Source organism: Leucopleurus acutus (genome assembly GCF_964270905.1).
Source record: "Leucopleurus acutus genome assembly, chromosome: 5".
In the NCBI taxonomy this organism is placed as follows: Eukaryota; Metazoa; Chordata; class Mammalia; order Artiodactyla; family Delphinidae; genus Leucopleurus; species Leucopleurus acutus.
Window position 1 is genome coordinate 64,301 of NC_139147.1, and position 24,839 is coordinate 89,139.

Here is a 24,839-nt window from a genome sequence, read left to right on the forward strand (position 1 = left end):
GACAGTATGAATAATTATATGCCAACAAACTGGATAACCTAGAAGAAATTGATAAATTCCTAGAAACACAGAGCCTACCAAGAATAAATCATGAAGATACAAGAAATCTGAACAGACCAATTACTATTAGGAGATTGAATCAGTAATCAAAAACCTCCCAACAAACAAAAGTCCAGGACCAAACTGCTTCACTGACAAATTCCACCAAAAATTTAAAGAATTCATACCAAACCTTCTCAAATTCTTCCAAAAACAGAAGAGGAGGGAACTCTTCCAAATTCATTTCTCATTCTACAAGAGGCCAGCATTACCCTGATACCTAAGCCAGAAAAGAATACTACAAGAAAAGAAAATCACAGGCCAATATCCCTAATGAACATAGTTGGAAAATCCTCAATACAATATTAGCAAATCAATTCAACAATACATTAGGGGGAAAGGTCGGGGGAGGGTATGAATTGGAAGGTTGGGATTGGCATATGCTCGCTACTAAATGTAAAACAGACAATCAACAAGAACCTACTGTACAGCACAGGGAACTCTACTCAATACTCTGTAATAACCTACATGGGAAAGAATTTGAAAAAGAATAGATATATGAATATGTATAATTAAGCCACTTTGCTGTACACCTGAAACTAACACAACATTGTGAATCAACTATACTCTAATATAAAATTAAAAATTAAAAAAAATACATTAAAAGGATCACACACCATAATCAAGTGGGATTTATTCCTGGGATGCAGGGATGGTTCAACTTAGCAAATCCATAAATGTAATATGCCACATTAACAAAATGAAGGATAAAAATCATATGATCATCTCAATATATGCAGAAAAAGCATTTGATAAAATTCAACTACCTACCATTATAAAACCTCTCAAAAAACTGAGTATAGGTGGGACATACCACAACATAATAAAAGCCATATATGACAAGCCCACATCTAACATCATACTCAATGGTGAAAAGCTAAAAGTTTTTCCTCTAAGATCAGGAACAAGACAAGGATGCCCCTCTTACCACTTTTATTCAACACAGTCCTAAAAGTCCCAGCACAGCTATTTGGAAAGAAAAAGAAAGAAAAGGCATCCAAATTGGACAGGAAGAAGTAAAAATGTCTCCATTTGAAGATGACATGACACTATATATAGAAAACCCTAAAGACTCCACCAAAAAACTGTTAGAACTAATAAACAAAATTAGTAAAGTTGCAGGATACAAAATTAACAAAAATCAGTTGCATTTCTATACACCAACAATGAACTATCAGAAAGAGAAATTAAGAAAACAATCCCATTTATAATTATATCAAAAAAAAACCCTAGGAATAAATTTAACCAAGGAGGTGAAAGATCTGTACATTGAAAACTAAAAGATACTAATGAAAGAAATTGAAGGAGACACAAACAAATGGAAAGATATGCCGTGTTCACGGATAGGAAGAATCAGTATTGTTTAAATGTTCATACTACCCGAAGAAAGCTACAGATACAATGCAATCACTATCAAAATTTCAATGGCATTTTTCACAGAAATAGAAAAAACAATCCTAAAATTTGTATGGAACCACAAAAGACCCCAAATAACCACAGCAATCTTGATAAAGAAGAACAAAGCTAGAGGCATCACACTTCCTGATTTCAAACTAGAGTAATCAAAACTGTATGGAATTGGCATAAAAACAGACACATAGATCAATGGAACAGAATGGAGAGCCTAGAAATTAACCCATACATATGAGGTCAACTAATTTTCAACAAATAAGCCAAGAACAGACAATGGGGAAAAGATAATCTCTTCAAAACAGTGCTGGGAAAACTTGATAGCCACTTGCATAAGAATGAAAGCTCCTTGAGACACCGGTCTTGCCAATAATTTTACGGATTAGACACCAAAAGCAAAAGCAACAAAAGCAAAAATAAGTAAGAAGGACTACATTGAACTAAAAAGCTTCCACACAGCAAAGGAAACCATCAACAAAATGAAAAGATATACTATAGAACTGGATAAAATGTCTGTAAACCACCTATCTAATAAGGGATTAATATGCAAAATATATAAAGAACTCATACAACTCAATAGCAAAAATAATAACAAAAACAACCCAATTTAAACTAGGCAAAGACCCTGAATAGATATTTTTCCAAAGAAGACATATAAATGGCCAATAAGTACATGAAAAAGTGCTCAATATCACTAATCATCAGGGAAATGCAAATCAAAACCACAATGAGATATCACCTCACACCTGTTAGGATATGTATTATCAAAAAGATAAGCAGTAACAAAAGCTGGCGAGGATGTGGAGAAAAGGGAAACTCTGTACACAGTTAGTGGGACAGACACAGTGGAGCTCCTCAAAAAATTAAAGATAGAACTACCATATGATCCAGCAATTCCACATCTGGGTTTATATCTAAAGGAAATGAAACCATTGTCTCAAAGAGATACCTATACTCCCATGTTCACTGCAGCATTATCACAATAACCAAGATATGGAAAGAACCTATCCATTGACAGAGGAATAGATGAGGAAAATGTGATTTTATATATTCACACACACAATGGAGTATTATTCAGCCATGAAAAAGAAAGAAATCTTGCCATTTGCAACAACATGGATGAACCTAGAAGGCATTCTGCTAAGTGAAAGAAGCTGGACAAATACTTCATGGTATCACTCATATGTGGAATCTAAAAAAATCTGAACTCAGAGAAACAGTAGGAAAGTGGTTGCCAGGGGCTGTGGGGGTGAAGGAAATAGGGAGAGTCTGGTAATCGGGCACAAGCTTTCAGTAACGAGGTGAACAAGGTCTGAGGATCTGCTGTATACCATAGTGACCACAGTTGATAACACTGTGCTATGTAACTGAAATTTGCTAAGAGAGTAGAACTTAAGTATTCTCACTTTAAAAATAAAGGTAAATATGTGAGGTGACAGATGTATTAATTAGCTCAATGGGGGCAATTCATTGACAATGTATACAGTTATCAAATCATCATTCTGTACACTTAAATACCTTACAATTTTGTCAGTTATACCTTAATAAAAGTGAAAATAGATAAAAGAAGTGAGCTTCAGGAGAGAGTAATTTAAAAACTGAGAATTTTTAAAACTTGGAAATGGGCCAGTAAGTGAATGTCCCATCAATTTATGAAAACATATATATTTTTTAATTGGGGTATAGTTGCTTCACCACGTTGTGATGGTTTCTGCAAAGTGAACCAGCCATATGTACACACATATCCTCTCCTTTTGGGATTTCTTTCCCATTTAGCTCACCACAGAGCACCGAGCAGAGTTCCCTGTGCTATACAGCAGGTTCTCATTAGTTATCTATTTTATACATAGTAGTATATATATGTCAGTCCCAATCTCCCAATTCATCCCACCCCCCACTTCCCCCCTTGGTCTCCATATGTTTGTTCTCTATGTCTATGTCTCTATTTCTGCTTTGCAAATAAGTTCATCTGTACCATTTTTTTAGATTCCACATATACGCATTAATATATGATGTTTATTTTTCTCTTTCTGACTTACTTCACTCTGTATGACAGTCTCTAGGTCCATCCACATATCTATAAATGACCCAATTTGGTTCCTTTCTATGGCTGAATAATATTCTATTCTATATATGTATCACATCTTCTTTATCCATTCATCTGTCGATGGACATGTAGGTCACTTCCATGTCCTGGCTATTGTAAATAGTGCTGCAGTGAACAGGGAACCCTCTTGCACTGTTAGTGGGAATGTAAATTGATACAGCCACTATGGAGAACAGTATGGAGGTTCCTTAAAAAACTAAACATAGAACTACCATATGACCCAGCCATCCCACTACTGGACATATACCCTGTGAAAATATGTATCTTAAGTTTACTTTTATCAAAGCATGTTCATGTCAGGCTCTAAACCAACATATGTGTGAGCACTGAATTAATTCACCCTTAATTCATGCTGATTAAACTCCCTACCTTTAGCTGCTTAAAACACACACACACACACACACACACACACAGAAACAAAAAAGCAGAAAAAGAGAAGAAAAAAACAAGGGCAACAAATAGAAAATGGTAATAAATACTGTAGATATCAATCCAACTATATCAATAATCACTTTGAATGCCAATGGTCTAAATACACCAATTAAAAGAGAGACTGTCACAGTGGATCAAACAACAAGAAACAATTATACGTGGTCTATAAGAACCCACTTTAAATATACAGTTATAGATTAAAAGTAAATGGATGGGGGACGTGGTCCAGTGGTTAGGACTCTGCACTTCCACTGCAGGGGGCACAGGTTCCATCCCTGGTTAGGGAACTAAAATCCCACATACTGTGCGGCGCAGCTCAAAAGAAACAAACAAAAAAGTAAATGGATGGAGAAAGATTTACCATGTAAACACTAATCAAAAGAAAGCAGAAGTAGCTATGTTAATTTCAGACAGAGCAGACTTCAAAGTAAGGAAAGTGATCAGGGATAGTGAGGGGCATTACACAATGATAAAGGGACAGCTCTCCAAGAAGACATAGCAATCTTTAATGTGTACACACCTAACAACAGAGCATCAAACTGCATGAGCAGAAAAGTGATAGAACTGCAAAGACCAACAGATCAATCCACTGTCATAGTTGGAGACTTTGACAACCCTTTCCCAGAAACGGACAGAGCCAGCAGGCAGAGAACCAGTAAGGACATAGTTGAACTGACCACCACCATCAATCATCAGGATATAATTGACATTTATAGACTACTTCATCCAACAACAGCAGGATACACATTCTTTTCAAGCTCACACGGAACATTCGCCAAGGGAGACCACATTCCGGGACAAGAACAAACCTTAACAAATTTAAAAGAATAGAAATCATACAGTGTCTTCTCTCAGACCACAGTGGAAGTAACCTAGAAATCAGTAACAGAAAGATAACTGTAAAATTCAAAATACTTGGAGATTAAACACACTTCTAAATAACAAGGGGTCAAAAAAGAAATCATAACAGAAATTGTTCAAGTATTTTGAATTTTGTCAAATTTTTGTGCATTAATTGGTAGTCATGTGATTTTTCTTCTTTAGATTATTAATAGTCAGTTACATTGAATGACTTTAATATACTGAACCAGCCTTGAATTCTGAAGATAATCTCTCCTCTGTTGCAGTGTGGTATTCATTTAATGTATTGCTCAATTCAATTTGCTATGATTTTCAAGGATTTTTACATCAATGTTCCTGAGTGCTACTGGTCTGTAGTTTTCATTTTTTGTACTAACTTTGGTTTTGGTATTAGTGTAATGCTGGTCTCATAAAATTAATCAAATATTTTATAGTTTCTCTATGTGCTTTGTTCTTAGAAAGATCTTCCCATTCCAACATCAGATGTATTTTTAGTGATTGTTTCATGTTTCTTTCCTTAAAAAAAAGCTTAACTCTATAACCCATCTGGAATTTATTTCAGCATATGGTATGAGGAGGAATCTAATCATTTTCTCCAAAATAATCAATTGCTTCGGCCCCATCTTTGAATGATTATATAGCTGTACCTCGCTGATTAGAAACCTCTTATTACTATAAACTAAATACACGTATATTTGGGTTTTTTTCCCCAACTTTCTACATGTCAGCAGCAGAGTAGGAAGATGGGAGGGAGACTGGGGACCTGAGGTCTGAGAACAGGCAGTGGACAGGAGGGGAGATACCAGGGAGGCAAAAAAGCACAGAAGAGGGGCAGCCACAGGGGACGGAGGGTTCTGTGTGGGACACGGTATGGTCCAGCTGATGGATTTGTGATACTGCCGGACTCACAGCCCCGTCTCCACGTCTGCCACTTGGCCCACAACGGCCACCACCGCCACACGGCCCCTCCCGGTCTGCACAAAACCACCAGGCCCTCCAGTTCCACGTGGTCAGGCACTTCGCCCTGAGCCACTCGGTACCCCAGGCTGTCCTCACTGTCCTGTCGCCACAGTCCTCACTGCCCCTCTGACCATACGTTCTGCAATGGACAGGCGGGGACCAGACTGCCGCGGGCTTTCTCCACCCCTTCGTTGCACGTGCTCCGCTCGGGCTGCCCCCCGTGACCACGCCCCCTACCGGCCCGGCCACGCCCCCTCCGCGGACCCGGCAGATGCCGGTGAACAGGCCTCCCCAACCCCGCTGGCCCACCCCTCCGCCCCGCTCCAGCCCTTTCCTCGGCCGCCCCCTCGGCCGGTGCATCCCCAGTGGCCTCTGCTGTGCCTCCAAGGCCCCTCCCCCGCACGCCCCACGGGTCCCTGCACCGTCCCCCCTCTGCTCCGCAGGCCTCACTGTGCCCTGCAGTCCTGGGGCCTCCGCATCATGACCCCTACCCCACTACTTCCAAGTCCTGGATGCCGCTGGCTGGCTACCTGACACACGCACGTCCGGGGAGGCAGAGAGCCCGAGTCCAGCCTCCCCCGCTGGACACATGCAGTCCCTACCCCGGCCTACACCACTGGGCTTCAGGCACATAGGGGCAAGGACACCGAATTCCAGGTTTCTGCGCCCCGCCCCCTCTCCACCCCCCGCACCCCTCCCCTCCTCCCTCTTCCCCCTCCCCGCCCCTCACCCCTCCTCTCTGTCTCCACATAACCCCTCCCAGGGGCAGAGCGGGACCCTAGGCAGCCAGGCTTCCCCGACCCGCACTGCGCCAAAGGACACATCACCGCAGCCGGGCTCTCTGTGTCCCCACCACCCCAAGGTGCTCAATAACATTTACCGAAAGAACGCTAGCGTTCTGGGGGCAAAGGCTAATGCCCACTTCATGGATTAAAGGTGTAGCAAGTCCCTTTTTCCCGTGCATCATCTTGGGAATCCACAGCTGTTATTAACAACAAAATTCTATCATGGATGTTGAGTCTACTTACACTCTATCTCCAGACAACACAATTTCAACGAGGCTAAAGGCCCAATGTCATTTACTATCATTTTCCTCATCTTTGCGATCTGTAAGAAGTTAGGGCCGGCATTCTTGTTATTCATACAAGTTACTCACTTACTATTTGAATGGATTTCTTGCTGGAAACCCTGGTGGTGCTCTCCTCCCCTTCCCCCAGATGTCATTTTTCTGGGTTTTGACAGAGACTGAACTTCAGACTGCTGAGCCAGAAAGGGGGGTGGGCTGAGGGTCTGAGGAGACCCGCAGGTCCGGCTTCCACCCACCTCTCACTTACCCTCGGAGCACAGAGAGTTCGTAAGCAGGGTGGGTGGGCAGAACCAGAAAACTCTCCACCCCGACCCACGTGAGACTGGGGAGAGAATGTGGGAGAGCCTGGGCCTCGAGCTGGTCACGGATGCAAATCAGGCGCTGCAGACAAAGATTCTGCTGGCATTAAAAAGCCACACATCAAGCACTGGCTACTCGCAGGTTCCCAAAGAGAACAGAGTTTATGTAAATCACTCACGAGAAAGTCACATTAACTTTGATTTAGATTTCTCATAAAGGCATTTTTTTAATCAGTTAAATATTCAAGACATTGAGCCAATGTTCACTCAAGAAATCAACTACACATCACCTTAGGAAAAAGGTCAAAATGAATCATGATTTATGAAGATTCCAGAGCCCAGAGCAGCCGCCCCAGCAGTGCCCGCTGCCCCTTACCAGCAGGCAGGTCCCCATCCACTCGGACACCAGCACGTCCACCTTCTCCGGCAGCAGCACGTCCTCCACCTTCTGCTGGAACACGGTGATGATGTCAGCGAAGCCGTTCTGCATGACCAGCTGCCCTGTGTGCTGGGCCATCTCACTGGCCTCCACCGCGTACACCTGCACGTGACAGAAGCACCATCTGTGCGCGCCCCAGCCCCGGCCCGCGGCCCGCTGTCCACTCCCCCAAGCCTGAGTCTCCTCGGCTGAGTCAGAGCCAGCAACAGAAGGCAGGCAGCGTGCTGGACGGCAGACGGCCACGCTGTGCCGCCTCCACCTGACGGAGCCCTGGGAGGACCTGCCTCTACTCGTAACTCCACTTTCTGCCTAAACTCAGACACAGGGCTGCAGGTGGACAGAAGCCTCTGCACCCACGTGGGCCGCCCACCCCAGAGCCCCAGGTTCCAACACACGCAGCGACACACTCGGTAACCGACACAGGAGATTCTTGGCACTCAAGTGAACAGTCAGACTTTTAGGGTAGCAGCGGCTAATTACAAATCCAGATTCTCAGGAGGTCCTGAACGCTACCTCCTGGTCCTGGCAGGGTCTGGACTCAGACGGTCACTGCCCTGCGGTTGCACCTGTGAGCTAGGAACCTCATCCACCTGTGCTGGGGCCGTCGAGAGGTGGCACCTCTCCTTGGCCCGGACGGACTTTAACAGGAGGACAGGAGCCCAGCAGGAGTCCCAGAGAGTGGTCCACCCTGTCCCTGCCAAGGGTCACTTTCGGCGGGGGAGGACACGGGACGGTGGTCTACACAAGCAGCCCAGCCCAGACACATGGACGCACGTGTCTCCTTGCATGACTGAAATAAGTTTCACAAACACAGCCCACCAGCTGCAACTCACTGGGATATTTTCTATTCTGTCCTATTCACTCTGTGCTGTCTGCGACTCATGAAACCCACGTCGCAGCCTCTGGCGGGCTCAGCCTACAAGAACGCGCCGCCGGTTTCACCTACGAGGCGGGCGCTTCACCAAGACCCGGCTTCGAAGTTGTGAAAGAGCTGCTGCCTCCTACTCACTGCTCTAGGCTGAGCATAATGTGCACAGAAGAGGCTGATGATCCCAGTTCCACAGCCGACATCCAGAATCACTTTATCTTTCAGGGATTCTTTATTCTGCAGGATAACGTTGTGGTACTTAGTCGTTCGTGGCTGGTCTGCCAACATCTCCAAGTGAAGTTTCTAGGGGAAATACACATGAAGGGAGGGTCACTGCCTGCAGCTGGAGCTCTGGCTTAAAGCTGAGGGTTAGAGCCTGACCTACCCGCTCGGCCCCACCACCCCACACCTAAACTACGAGTGACAGCGTTTAAAAAATAAAAGTCCAAAATATGCAGCAGACACAAGTCAGAGTAGACAGTGAAGGAATGACAGGGAAGCTTCCGGAACCCTCCCCGCTCAGCGCGCCACACCGCCCCAACAGCCAGGCGAGCGGAGGGGCAGGTGTGGACCACGGAGACGGCGGCGGGGGAACGGCCACGTTGCCGTCCAGACGCAACGTGGCCACGATCCGCCCAGAGCGAACGGGCAAGACTGGGGGAGGCTGCGGGAGGCGCACGCCCCCGCCGCGTCCTCTCCGAGCGGGGCCCTGCAAGGCCCTTCACGTGACCCCCCTCGCTGCCTGGGGACAGCAGGAGCCTCAGCACTGGAGGGAGGAGCGACCCTGCCGGCGCTCGGGCCTGAGCGCAGGTCCCCAGCTGCACTGCGGGCGGGACTTCCAACCTGAGGACACACTCCACGGGAATCGGCCGGTCCCCAGGGAGGCAGAGCAAGGCTCCTCCAGACAGTCTGGGGCCACAGAGGCTGCTGGAGCCCCGGCTGCCAGCGAGGCGTCACCCCCAGCACCCGTCCCCACGCCCCACGCCATGGAGACCCAGCTCAAGCGGCACCACGCACAGGGGGACAGGCAGCCCGGCCCCCCAAACCAGGTCAGCACCAACAGGAGGCCTGCACGGGCCTTGCGGGCCCCATGGCTCCTCGGAGATGGACAAAGGGAGGCCACCGGGGTGGACGGAGTTGACACCCAGCTGTCCTGCCTTGCGGGGCCACCTGACGCGGAGTCAGAAGCAGGATGCGGAGGCCCCAGGGGAGGAGGTCGGCATGGCTGCATTCGCCTCAGACACGATACACTTCAGAGCGAAGAGCATCATTTCAGGTCGTCACAAGACAGGGATCACTTCAGCAAGAGGACATAATAATTCTAAATATTCTTGTACCTAATAACAGAGCTTCGAAGTACACAAAGCGAAAGCCAGTAAAACTGCAACAAGAAACAGACAAATTCCCAGTTATAGTCAGAGCCTTCAACACCCTTCTCTCAGCAACTGACAGAAGCAGAAAATCAGAAAAGACAGAGACGTGAACAACACTTTCAGCCAACTTAGTCCAACTGATAGAACACTTCACCCAGCCATTTACAATAATACACAAAAATATCTAGGAACAGATTTACCTAGAAAGGTACACAACCCTGTATGATCAAAACCTTAAAACTCCGACACATCACACAAGGCTTAAGAAATGAGAAAAGTCATCACAGAGATGTCACTTCTCCGTAAATTAATGCACGTTTTCCATGTAACACATTAGAATGCCAGACAACTGGATGGCGTGGAGTTAGGAGCACAACAAAACGATAATAAAACTAGTTTCGTTGCAGCAAAAATAGAAATGAGACTTTTCTGATAAACAAGAACAATGAGCAACAATGAACAGGCTGGGGAAACAGCAGAAACAGGCCTGAAAGAGTTAAGGCATCTTGCTTATTCTTTAGCCCTTACTACTAACAAACACTGGTAGCTAGACTTGTCCTTCACAAAGCTAAACAAAGTTAATTACTCTGATTCCACATGAATCGTACCCTGCACCTGGCATTTACTCGATGCATTCACTTGTAGCAAATCACCCCTTGTAGCTGTTTACATTTCAGAAAGAAGGTCGCAGGCCGATAACCCAGAGATGAATGGACCCAATTACCAGGCTGCCTGACGCCAGCAGTGACTGTTTTAAAATACTGAAAGAAGAAGAAGAATGCAAGACCTTCACCACTTTGATCCTATCACTTATCCTGGACTGTGAGTTCCACCTACCAGACCCCCTGTAATTCCCCAGAACAGGGGGGCACAGTTCTTGAGGTGCTAGCCTGCTGGGTCTTCCCTTTCCCTGGCAAAGAAAATACAAAGCCTCTCTATTTCTTATTCTCCAAATCTCTGTCTCTGTATTTCTATTCGGCATCGGTGCACAGGGAGCAAAAATTTGCTGGCAACAGTTTCAAAAAAATAAACAGACGAGGCCATGAAAATGCTAAAAATTAGGAGAACTGCTAGAGGCCTAGCTCTTCCAATCATTGAAAAGCATCTGGACCTGCAGAAGAAATAACCAGATAAATGACACAGAACAGAGATTCCCAAAACAGACCCTAACAATTTGACATATGATAAATGAGCGTTTCACATTATGCAGAAAAGGAAGATTAACCAAAAGCTGGAACAGCTGTATATTTGTGGGGAAATTAAGTCGGAATTTTACCTTATTCTTTACAAGTAAATTCCGGATTGATTTAAATATTTCATTGTTAAAAAAATGCAATCACAAAAGTTCTAAAAGAAAGCATGGATATTTATAATCTCGGAGTGAAGGCCTTGAAAATAGGACACAAACGCAGAAGCTACAAAGAAAAGAAGGACAAATTAGACCATATAAAGATAAAAAGTTCCATGGGGGAAAAACAGCAGCAAATGGTCAGTGTGATAGATATAAATACAAGCTAAACTGCCTATTTAACATATAAATTGACAGAAATCAAACAAAAAATGGGCAAATTATATGAAAGTTTATCAAAAAATAAGAAATACAAAAGGCCAATAAGATATGAAAGAAGATCAATCTCACTTTAAAAAATGGAAATCAAAACTGAGATACATATTTCACCTTTAAGACTGGAAATCTTTTTTCACTCTGAAGACTTGTGGTGGTGAAATACACCTTCTATGCTGTTGATATCTTTCTGGCGGTCAACTTGGCAAGATCCACCCAAGTAAAAAACACATACACACACCCTTCAAATTTACCCAGTGGAAATTCCAGCAAAGGTTTAGCAGGATTTATGTAGGAGGACATCCATAACAGCATTGCTTGCTGTGATGAAAACTAAATATGATCCTTTTCAAATCAACACAATACTCCGCAGCTGTTGTAAAGAACAGACCTTCAAAACAGTACAGCTGCGTGAGAAGAGCAAGGAGAAAAACTGTGTGTGAAACTATTCCTCTTCTATAAATTTAAAAGAATAAAACAGATGCAGCTTAGATTTGGAAGAAGCATAAGCACTGTTGCTGAAAGAAATCTCAAGGAGCAGAGTGAGGAGACAGACTTCAGATTATCACTATGTCTTTCTTAGTAGATGGAAACCTCTAAATATGTACACACATCAGTGGTTTTTCATTTCCTTTAACATTTTTAATTGTCAAATATGACATACCTACAAAAAAGTACACTAAAAAGTACTTTAGAGTTTACTTAACACAGTCACATTCCAAACACTCTTGTACCCACACCAGAACCCTGCCAGTACCCCTGAGCATCTCACCCGGCCTTGCCAAACATAGAACACCCCCTTACCAGTAACCACCATCCAGATTCTCAGGGGAATCAGGTCCCTGATCGCTAGAGCTCCACAACTTATATATACATTCATAGGCAACACCTTTTAACACTGCCTTATAACTTATATAACTGAATCAAACATAAGGTATTCTTTGATGTCTTCCTTCTTTCACTCAACATTGTATTTGCAACGTTCATCATGCATTTAGTTTTATTTAGTTTAAAATATAAACAGGGTTGTCTGGACCACAGGACTTTGGGTCTTTATTCACATTGGAAAAAAACAAACTAATAAGCTAGTTATTTATAGGTATTACTGTTGATTTATATAATTTTTTTGTATTTCATTTTTAATGTAAAAGTTATTACTTTTTTTTTTAAATACTGAGAAAGGTTCATAACTCCACTGCTCAAACAATATCTCTAAACCAGTGGTCTGCACATTACAGTCCGTGGGCCAGTCCAGCCCTCCTCCACCTGCTTTTATATGGCCTACAAGCTAAGAATGGCTTTTACATTTGTAAACGGTTTTTAAAAATCAAAAGAAGAATATGACACATGAAAATCATATGGAAGTCAAATTTCAGTGTCTATGGATAAAGTTTTATTGGAACGCAGCCCTGCTCACTTGAAATTTTGTACAGCTGCCTCAGCATGTGGATGGCAGGGCTGTGCAGCTAAGGTGAAGAAAACATCTGTGGGCCCTGCTCTGAATGATGCGTAGAAGCCCAGAAATTATTTTTAAACTTAGAACCTAAAACTAGCGAGAAGCTAGCGCCAGCTGGCTGGGCGGGCAAGGGAGGCAGTACCAGGGTCCCGTAGCTGCCGAAGTACTCCTCGTCCTGCCACGAGTCCTCGGGGCCCCAGTCCTCCAGGTGCTTCCCCAGGTGGTTCGCAGGGATGTACCCGCAGCAGCCGGCACGCTCACCCCACCACCAGTCGGCGGTGGTTTGTCTCAGGATGAGAATTTTTTCTCCTCTCGAAAAGCTGAGCTATAAAAACATACAGAGAAATGAAAATTAAAGAAAAACCTGCAGTTCATATTTCCGTGATAAATCCCCCATCACTGGGGCCCAAATCACAGCAATTTCGAAAAGGAGTCAATGGGTAAATGCATCAACTGACAAGATACGAAAATGATACCAGGATTTTAAGATTTTTGTGGAATATCCACACGAAACAAAAGCACACCTTAATTGATATTTTTTAAAAAAAAAAAGATTAAACATTTTCAAACAGTGTAAATTTCTTAGAACAAAATTTCTAACAGCCTCTTCACCGTAACTCAGCTAGGTGGTAGCTGATCCGCTTACTGGAGGCTTATGCTAAGAAATTCCTATTACAAAGTAAACAATGCTACATTCAAGTAGATATTTTTATTTACACCCAATTTTTCATTAATTGGAATAGGTTCTAAGTAAGGGTTTCAAAGCAGAAACTGAAGCAGGTACCTCCACCCCCCGTTCCTCACCCGGGAATCCTTCACATCAGGCTTGGGACCCGAATTTGTTAGGCTGGGAGGGTCACCCACAGGTCTCCTGTGGCAGTGAAGTATCTGAATACTTCTTTATTTAAATCTGCTATGACTTCTGCAAATTTTACATCTAATCCTGTCCCTGAACATGCTGAATCCACAAAGCATAACCCACATGGCTACCTGCGTCTCATCGGTGGCAGAATAGTCTGCGATGGCCACGAACTCCTCGGGGTGCACAGTACCCTGGAGGTTCCCCTCCTCGCCCTGCACGGCGGGGTCCTCTCCCTCCTGTTCAAAGCAAGGGAGAAAGGGAGGTGACTGTGGGGCTGCCCTTCCTCTCCTCCCTTCTCTCTGCCTGTCTCTCCACCTGTCTCTGCCTCCCCATCTGTCTCCATCTCTGTTTCTGTCTCTCTCTCCACCTCTGTCCTCTCCATCTGTCTCTGTCTCCGTCTGTTTGTCTCTGTCCCTCTCTGTCTGTCTGTCTCTGCTGTCTCTGACTCTCTGTCTCCATCTCCATCTCCGTCTCTGTCTCTGTCCCTCTCCATCTCTGTCTCCGTCTCTGTCTCTGTCTGTCTCGGCCTCTCTGTATCTCTGTCTCTGCCTCTGTTTCTGCCTCTTTCTCCGCCTCTGTCCCTCTCCGTCTCTGTCTCTGTCTGTCTCTGCCTCTCTCTCTGTCTCCGTCTCCATCTCCATCTCTGTCCCTCTCCATCTCTGTTTCCATCTCTGTTTCTGTCTCTCTCCACCTCTGCCTCTCTGTCTCTGTCTCTGTCTCTCTTGGCTCCAAGTTATTAGGATGGTTTCAAATCAAGATTCACGTGACCACGTTTTCATCCTACAAACACTTGGGGTCGTCTCCACCAGCAGAATGAAAGGATCTCACCCTTCCTCCACCTTGACTTTAGTCTCTAGTACAAAATGACTCGCATCCTTAAGTGAACGTCAGAGAAAGAACAGGAGGCACCGTGAGTGACCACTTAGTGACTGACCCCATCAGCAGCAACGCTCTGAAGGTGGTGACCGGCCCAGGAGAAAGCAGCCCTGTCTGGGTGTCAGACCCGAGGGCAGAGCTGGGCGGCCGTGCTGAGGGCCGACAGGGGGCAGGGCGCAGCCCTCGGGGCGCACTGCTGCTCAGGACTGGAGAGCGCGCCCTGGGTCTCGGGTCTCCGCTGCACGCGGCCCGCCTCCCTTTGTGTCCAAACGGGTCTCCCTGGAGGCCACCCCAGAGGCGGCAGGGCCCCAGCTCGCGATCCAGTTCACTGCAGCAACCCTGCCCGGACATACGTTTAAACAGATTTTCCTAAACGTAACCATCATTCATGTTCATTTTAGAAAATGTGTGGAAGAACAAGAGCACAAAGAGGAAAATTAAAACTAAGTGTGAGCTTTGCTCATTGGTCAGAGATCAATGACGGTAACATGCAACCATTACAGCGCTTCAGGCTTTCTTCACGTGCACACGCAATACCTCCTTATATGGTGTTTACCGGGATCATAAAATTCTGCCTCATGACATATTTTGCACTTATTAAATTCTGAACATTTTTCACCATCATTAAATACACTTCTAAGCACATTTTCAGTATCTCATAGTATTCCATTCCATGAATTATTGTAATTTATTTATCAAATCTCCTATAAACATTTAAACTGTTTTCAGTTTTGACTAGTATAAAGTATGTTAAGGTGAACTTTAATATGAATCGGTCTGTCCCTGATAGTTTTCTTAGGACAAATTCCTGAATATGACACTGAGGGTCAAGGTCTTTTACGGCTTTGACACCACCACCCGATGCCTTCCATGGGGCGGCCGCTCGAGCTCCTGCACGCGAGGACATAGCCTCGTGAGTTCCCCGCGCCTGATCAATAGAGGATGTTCATCACTGCAGCCTCTGCCAGTCTGAAGGCAAGAAATTACCTCTTGGTTACCTCCATTTACCTTCCTTTGATTATTAGTGATCAAACATGATTTTACCTATACACTGGTCGTCTTTTTTATTTTAATAATCACCTGTTTGTATCCTTTGCACATTTTCCTATCACAGTAACGCGATTCGTTTCTGCTCACCCTCGTCCTGTGCGGCTCCACCCGCGCTGTCTGTCACCGGCCCCCCACACCCCCGACCCTCATGGTTGCCTGGTGTACATGGAGAGGGAGGAGGGTCCCCACACCTCCTGTGCTCGTGTCACACGTGCGCGCACACAACTTATTTTTTCTTTTGACATCGCTTTTTTTTTTTTGCGGTACACGGGCCTCTCACTGTTGTGGCCTCTCCCGTTGCGGAGCACAGGCTCCGGACACCCAGGTCCAGCGGCCATGGCTCACGGGCCCAGCCGCTCCGCGGCACGTGGGATCTTCCCGGACCGGGGCACAAACCCATGTCCCCTGCATCGGCAGGCGGACTCTCAACCACTGTGCCACCAGGGAAGCCCTGACATGGCTTTTTGTAAAAGATACCAGACAGTTTAAAAAATTTTTTCTTTTTCACTCACACAATAACTTGTGGCAAACTCCCCACCTGCAGAACTCTACATAACATACGTATATATGTTACATACGTACACACGTACATACATAACATATGGCTACATAACATTCCGCAGCGGGGATTCTGCCTGAGCCTTCAGTCATCTTCGACTGATGGACTTGCTCTGGATGTCGTCTTCTACCGCCACAACGTCTGTGCACATTTATCCTGACATGATGACATTTTATCTCTATGAGATAGAGTGACAGGGCTGAAACATAAACATAGTTTTCACTCAAACATTTGTCAGATTCTTTCCATACAGGATGTGGCACTTCACACTTCAGCCGCAGTGCATGGAGTAACCGTCTTTAATTTTTGCCAGAGGAATAGGTGTAAAGACTCCAGAAAAGGTAAACATGTGGGGAAACACTATTACTTATACTTTATAAAAAAGACTTTTGATAGTATAGAGAAACAATAATAATTTATTGTGGGTTTATAGCACATATAGAAGTAAAATATGTTACAACAACAGCACAAAAATAGCGGCTGGTAAATGGAACTAATTTAGAGGATTCTTGTGAAGTGGTCAAAAAAAAAAAAGACTAGAATAGGTTAAGGATGCATATCGTAATTTCTCGGGTAACCATCAGAATAATATTGGGGTGGCCAAGAAGCTTGTTCAGGTTTTTCCATAACATCTTCAGAAAAACGCAAGCAAACTTTCTGGCCAGCCCAAAAAGGTACAGCTAAAAAGTCAACAGAGGAGATAACATGGAATTACAGAGAATGTTTTATTAATCTAAACGAAGGCAAGAATGGAGACAGGTAAAAAGGAAGAATTGTGACAAACAGAAAACAAACAGCAAGATGTTAGGCTCATGTTAGACTTATGTTACATGTTAATGGACTGAATACTCCAATGAAACGGCAAATATTATCCGACAGGAAAATAAAAGACATAACTATAAGCTCTTTACAAAAGGAACACTTTAAATATATGGGGTTAGTTTGGCTGAAAATACAGGTATATATGTGTCTGTGTGCCACGCAAACACTAAGACAAAGTAGATGCAAGGCAAGAAGTATTAATAGGTAAAAAGAGACTTCATAAAAATAAAAGGGTCAACTAATCTAGAAAACAAAAACTAACCTAAACATATGCACCAAATAACAGAGATTCAAAATATATGAAGCAAAAAGAGATAGATCCAAAAGGAAATAACAAAAAAAACAGACAAATCCACAGTCACTGTGGAGATTTTTGAAACTCATCTCTCAGTAATTGATAGAACAAATGGACAAAACATCAAACAGGATATAGATTTGAGCAGTACTAATAACCCATTTGACAGTGAAGACATTGAACACTACACCCAACAACTGCAGAACAACTTAGTCTCTGCAAGTGCACATGGAACATCCACCAAATAACCCTTACGATGAAACCATAAAGCAGGCCTGAATAAATTTCCAAAGATTGAAATGTTATATTTTCTGACCAAACATAATCAAACCAAAATTAAATAACAAAAATATAAAATTTCCCACGTTTGGAAATTAAGCAACACACTTCTGAATAGCCCAGAAAATTTCTAATTTCCATTGTGATATATTAGAAAGTATTTTAAGTGAACAATAATGAAAATACAATGCATTTAAATGTGTGAGGTGCAGCTAAAGCAGTGAATAGAGGAAAAGTTACAGCTTTAAAGATATATATATATATATATATATATATATATACACACACACACACACACACACACAAATATATATATGAAAAGAAAGGTTTAAAATCAGTGATCCAAGCTTCCATCTCAGGATGCTATGAAAAGAGAAAATTAAACCCGAATAGAATAGAATAAAGGATATAAAAGCAGAAATCAATGAAATAGAACACAGATGGACAAAGAGAAAATTAACAAAGGTTTCTTTGAAACATAAAATTGATAAAATCCTAAAAAGATAAAACGCAAACTGTGACTATCAGGCATCTCTTCTGTGATGAAGAATGTTATTACCAGGATGAACACAAATATTATTGAAATACTACCATGACTCATAAATAACCAGGAAAACTAAAATCACAAGATACCATTTCTAACCCACAGACTGACCAAAATTAAAAAGCCTGATGTTCTCAAGTGTTAGCAAGCACTTTGGGCTCCTGGCAGACCTGTGAACTGGTAAACCACCTGGGAGAACAATTGCTCATTATCTAGTAAAACTGAAAATATGCAATCCCTTCCATCCTACAATGCCATTATTGGGTAAATACCCTGGAGCACATGTGCACAAAGAGACACACTGAAGGATGTTCACTGCAGCACTGTTTGAAATAGAGAAAAACTGGAAGCAATGTAAGTGTCCAACAAAAGGGAAAGAGATAAAATGTGGTATATACCTAACGTACAACAGTAAGACTGAATAGACCTACATACCTGCCTGTGAATGTGATACATTTCATATAAGGAACACACTACAGGGACCATCCTTCAGGACTAAACCAGCTGTACCCATACATTAAAGACAAATCCCTCAAAAGTAACGTAGGTGGAAAAGGCAGGCTGCAGAGCACACACAGACTATGACACCACTTAGGTAAATTCTAAAAAGCACACAAAAACAATATCATATGCTGCTCAAAGATGCCTACTTAAGGTATAAAAGTATAAAATATGGTGCAGAAGCACAAATATCAATTCATAATTCACAGTAGTGTTTGCACTTGAGACAGAGGAAGAAGAATGGGACTGGGGTTGGGGAACAAACTTTATTTATGTTTTTTTATTCATATATATACTTATATTCTGAAGTAAATATAACAAAATGTTAGCAAGTTTCCACTTCTGTGTAATATGTATTGATACTTGATGTCTGCAATGTTATTCTGTAAATGTTCCAGTAGTTTTTAAATTTCTCAAAAGAAAATTAAGAGATCCATGAAATTAAAACTTTTATGATTAATTTTAATCATATTTTAAGAATCATATTTTCATAATTTTAAGAAACAGATTAATGAAATGATCCAACTATAAATAAAATTTCTATATATAAAAACCCAAATGGGCTTCCCTGGTGGCGCAGTGGCTGAGAGTCCGCCTGCCGATGCAGGGGACACGGGTTCGTGCCCCGGTCCGGGAAGATCCCACATGCCGCGGAGCGGCTGGGCCCGTGAGCCATGGCCACTGAGCCTGCGCGTCCGGAGCCTGTGCTCCGCAACGGAAGAGGCCACAGCAGTGAGAGGCCCGCGTACCGCAAAAAAAAAAAAAAAAAACCCAAATGAATTTAGAACAATAATTAGAATGTAAAGAGAAAAAAAATGTTAAAATTGACATCACAGACATGAAAATGTTTTTTAAAAAACATTATTTATTAGAGTATTCTGGTTCTTAATTTTACATAATTGACATTCCTTTAAATTTAAGGTGACTTTTTTTTTTTACTGTTAACTTGAATGAAATTATATGTGTGTCCCAGGCAGATAAACAGTATGAATATATAAATCTTTTCTAATGTCCAACCTGTCTCTAACATATTATGTCTGGGATGTTTTTAAACAACTAAAAAAAAAATGTGCTTTCTTCACCAGCTCAAGTGCCAAAAATGGAACCCTAGATTCCTGGGAAGTGTTTACAGTGCCCATTTCAGAATGTCATGTGTGACCTTTACACACTGTGCATTTCCTTTATTTAAGCATCCCCTGGTTAGTGGCCACCCTCTAAGGTCCAAGGAAAATGCCATCACGCTGGGCTGAGCTCCACTCTCTGTGATGGTCCTGGTCTTTAAATACAAGTTCTCACACAGCAGAACCGAAATTACCTGCAACTCACTTCTGGGGCAGTCACCTGGTGTTGCCATAATTCCTTTGGGATCTGCACATAGCTGCTGCTTTAATGTTTCATTTTCCCCTCCATTTCTATTTTAAAAAGAGAATGAGAAAATGCTTGTTATGTTGCATAATAATTAAGTCCACATAACTTCTAAAGTCCACGAAAAAGGTCCTCTACCAAATGGAAATAAATGTAAATGAACAGAAATGAAATTTATAAACACAATTCTTACAAAATCAATTGAAAGCATTTAAAATTTATGAACTCCAAACAGTGTATATTTTCATCACTAGCCTGCAAGGTGTTAACTGTTCATTGGCCAAAGACTGTTAGTTTCTGTTAGATCACTGGGTTGAATTAAAACAATAAATTGATGTCAATTCCTTCCTTGGGGCCCTGACTACTTTAACTCCAATTAGGATTTCCTATCTGGGGCTTTAAAGTGTTTCCACTAACAGGAACCAAGGTCTGCATCTCCCAGAGTCTTTTCTTCTCATTCTCAATCTTATTTTTCCAGTGACAGTGTAACCCATACTACGCTCTGAGATGGATGTGTGTTTTTTTCAATTATACAGCAATTCTTTGTTTAAAATGAGGGCTTCACTTTATCAATCAAGACCCAATACTTCTTTGGGTGACGTTTGTAATTATAAATACTAATACACATGCATTGCATTTTCGCTGGAAACACTGCATAGGGGCCAGAATGGGGCTGGGCCGGTGGGAGGGCGGGGCCGGGTTGACGGATGGGGCCAGGGTGGGCGGGGCGGGATAATGGGGCGGGGCCTGGATGGGGCGGAGCTCGGTTGAGGGGCGGGGCAGGGTTGGGGGAGAGGGCCAAGGATCCTGAAGGGCAGGTGGCCAACGGGGTGGGGAGAGAAAAACGGGAAGAGAGGATGAAGGGAGGGGCAGGGCGTGACGCGTGAGCAGAATGGGTAGTGAGGGAAGGGAATGTAACCTGCTCTCTGAGAGGGTGGGAGATTGGCCCGGAAGCCAAAGGCCGACGGGATGTGGGCGTGGCACTGGGGCGGGCTAGGGGAAGGGCGGGGCACTGTGGGCGTGGTTGGGGAGATCGCGGGGCTGCGGGGCGATGGGTGTGGCGCCGTAGGCGTGCTCGGAAGGAGGGCGTGGCCCTGGCGGGGGCGGGGCCCCAAGCTCGAGGTCAGCACAGAGGCGGGAAGGCGCGGAGAAATCTCGATAGGGGGCGGCGGCCTCGGACCGCCCGCTGACGCACACTTCGGGCGAGGACCCCTCACCTGGCACGTCCTGCCCTACGCGCGGTCCAGCCGCCCGAGCTGCCCACGGGAAACCTACCTCAGCCGCGCTTCTCCGCTGAGGTTGGCGTCCACACCTCCGACACGGAGGGGCAGCCAGCACCCACCAAGAACCCGAGCCGCCGCCCTCAGCCCGCGCAGGCGCAATGTACGCAGGCTGCCCGAGTAGAAAGCCCCGCCCTGGAACCGGCTTCGCGCGCATGCGCCGCCGTACACGCCCCGCTGTCCGGAGAGGGGAGCCAACGCCCTGGACTGCGCAGGCGCAGTGCGCTCGGGGGCATCCCGGCGAAGACTCGGTCCTGGACCGACCACCCAGCGCAGGCGCGCCTCGCGGATCCCGCCTTCGGCCGTTGCTCGAGCCCGGGCGCTGCGCTCCAAGCGTGCGGGCTCGGGCTCGCGTCCCCGGGCGCTGGGGGCAGCCCGGGGAGGGGGCGGGGTGGCGGCGCAGGCCACGGGGAGCGGGAGCCATCCTGGTCTGGGGGTCAGAAACCCGCTATGAATGACAGAAGCGGCTGATTTCCCGAGCAGGACCCGCCTTCTTGTGCTTTTCTTGTAATAATTCAGTTAACCTTCCCAATCACACTGTGAAGTGTGAACCTTGTGTCGTTCTTTCCAGTTGACAAATGGAAGCAGAGTGATTTTTTATTTATAAACTTCCGAGAGGAAGTTTGGGATTTAAAGAAAAACAATAACGTTATTGGCCACTGCTATGTGGTGGTCTAATGGGGGTGGGGCAGGTGGTGGCTGGAGCCGGAAAGGTAGGAGAAGGTGGTCAAAATCCTAGAGGAAGTAGGGTGGCGGGTGCCAGGGCCTGGGAGAGCGGAAAATAGGGAGACGATGTGAATGGGTGTAGGGTTTCAGTTTCACAGGATGATGAGAATTAACGGGGATGAATGCTGGCGATCGTTGCACAGCAATGTGAGCTATTTAATATCACTGAACTGTACACTTATAAATGGTTAAGATAAGTTTTATGTGTATCTTACCATAATAAAAAAAAGAGCAGGAACACAAATTACCAATATACGAAATGAAAAAGGAATTCAGTACAGATGCTGTAGATTTTGTAAATTTCGTAATTTTATGAAACTTTGTCCAAAAATTTTAACAAATTAGATAAATTAGACAAATTCCTTGAAGAACAACTTACCAAAACTAAACGAGAATATTTAGGAAATCTACATAGTTCTAGATTTTCGAAAGGAATGAATTTCATAATTAAAAATCTTCTTACAAAGAATACTCCAGGGGCTTCCCTGGTGGCGCAGTGGTTAAGAGTCCGCCTGCCGATGCAGGGGACACGGGTTCGTGCCCCGGTCCGGGAAGATCCCACGTGCCGGGGAACGGCTGGGCCCGTGAGCCATGGCAGCTGAGCCTGCGCGTCCGAAGCCTGTGCTCCACAGCGGGAGAGGCCACAACAGTGTGAGGCCCGCGTACCGCAAAAAAAAAAAAAAAAAAAAAACCGAAAAACATTTTTTTAAAGAATAGGCAAACCATAGACTGGGAGAAAGTATTTGCAAAACATCTACCTATCAAAAGGTTCCTATATGAAATATATGACTCCTAAAACCGAAAAACTAAATTAATAAACAAATAAATAGAAATGGGCAAATGACTTAACAAACACTTCATGAAAGAAGATATACAAACAGTCAATAAGTACATGAAAAAAGTTCCTCAATACTGTTAGTTGTTGGGAAAATGAAAATCAAAACTCCAATGAGATACTTTTACACAGACTGGCTAAAATTCAAAAGACTGACACCCAAATGTTGGGACGGCTGTGGAGCAAACATAATTATCATACATTGCTGTGGGAGTATAAAATACAAGAGGCACTACGGGAAAATGTTTGGCCTTTTCTTGTAAAGTTATACATATTATATAAGTTGGCTCTGGCTGCCACAATAAAATACCACAGACTGGGCGACTTAAACATCAGACATTTACTTTGTCTCAGTCTGGACGTCCATGATCAAGGTACCAGCAAATCCGGTTCCCATGAGTGCGCTCCCCTGGCTTGTGGACGGCCGCCTTCGCGTTCTGTCCCCACAGAGCTCAGAGAGACAGGCTCTGTGTTTCCCCCTCTTCTCATAAGGACACCAGCCCTATTGAATTAGGGCCACGCCCTTCTATCTTCATTTAACCTAAACGGCCCCCTAAAGGCCACCTCCAAGTGCAATCACACTGGGGTTGGAACTTCAACATATGAATACTGGGGGGTCACACTGATCTACCCTACAGCCCAGAAAAAGAACTCCAAGGCATTCTCCAAAAGAAATGCAAGTGCCTTGCCCAAGAATGTTTATAACAAAAAAGTTGGTACAATTCTAAATGTTATTGAACAGGAGAATGGATACACAAACTGTGGTGTATTCCCACAATGAACACCGCTCACGAGATTTACTTTCACGTCGGTGAAATCACGACCAGCTTGAACTAAAAGGGACTGAGATGATTCAAAATGAAACCAGGCTGCCGGGGACCCCGACCTTCTAGGCTGAGGAGTCAGAAAAGGAAGGATGGGAGGCTGTGTGCCCTCCCAGGGAGCAGCGGGGGACTTGGACTGGGGAGCCTCCTGTAAGGAGCAGAACAGGCTCTAATCCAAACACACTTACTCCCGGGCCGGGGACCCTAGGAACTTGGCGCTGCTGATTTCGGGGCCGCAGCGAGCGGGCAAGGACACGTGCCTTGTGCTCCACACTGCGTGAGTGGGAGTGTCTCTCATGTCTACCCTCCTGTCTCACCAGCATGTGCTGGGGGTGTGTGCAGGAAATTCAGACGACTTGTCTTCCTAGCTCACAAGTCTCTGCAACAAGAAGAGGTGCTGCTCAGGAGGCCCAGTGGCTACTAGACCTGACTGAAATCATGAGATGCTGAGCTTCAAGCCTGATGCCACAGTGGGATAAGATTTGGTGGGCGGCGGGGGCGGGGAGGGGGGGTCTGGGTACAGGGTGAGCAAACGCTTTATGTTTAAGGAATGTAAATACTTTGTGGCTAGAATGTTAAGTGTGGGAGATGCAAATGCTGTCCTGAAAAATAAAACAGCCAGTTATTTTACCAGCAAAATGGATTTATTCGGGAATAGCAGAGGAATCGCAATTCAGGACATGCAGGCTATGGCAAACTGTAGGCAAGTCTAGAGAACACAGGAGAGGAAGGCCATTTCGCAGAGAAAAGGGGGAATTGGGAGGGGCTTCTTTGCAGGCAAGTCCACTGGAGGGAAGGGAGGCTTCAGGGTGACGGCTTCTAATTGGCTGGGCTACTGCTGGGCAGGAAGAAAACCCTCCTTCTCCTGCTGGGTGTAAAGTTGGCTTCCTCCGGCCCAGGAATGTGAACCGAGCTGGGAGGGAAGGTACGGGGCGGGGCGATCTCCCCATTCAGGGCATCCTGACTCCATTTTAGATGAGGTTTCTCTTTCATTTTGGCCCCCAAATGGCCACAGTACTCTGCAGTTTTTCCCAGCAAGAAGTGGACCCGTTGAATCCTGGCTGGC

General features: G+C 44.7%; 1 protein-coding gene across 1 annotated transcript in view; it reads right to left on the reverse strand.

The window, feature by feature from the left end:
* The window catches only part of PRMT2 (protein arginine methyltransferase 2), a 39,022-nt gene extending 17,548 nt beyond the window's left edge, over nt 1-21,474 (reverse strand). The window contains exons 1-6 of the mRNA XM_082839155.1: nt 21,384-21,474; nt 20,059-20,155; nt 13,946-14,053; nt 13,098-13,280; nt 8,704-8,865; nt 7,632-7,796 (exon numbers count right to left, since the gene is read on the reverse strand). Of these exons, the coding sequence (XP_082695281.1) occupies nt 7,632-7,796; nt 8,704-8,865; nt 13,098-13,280; nt 13,946-14,053; nt 20,059-20,097 (657 nt within the window). The 5' untranslated portion in view covers nt 20,098-20,155; nt 21,384-21,474. The remainder of the gene's footprint in view (nt 1-7,631; nt 7,797-8,703; nt 8,866-13,097; nt 13,281-13,945; nt 14,054-20,058; nt 20,156-21,383) is intronic.
* Between the last annotated feature and the right edge of the window lie 3,365 nt (nt 21,475-24,839).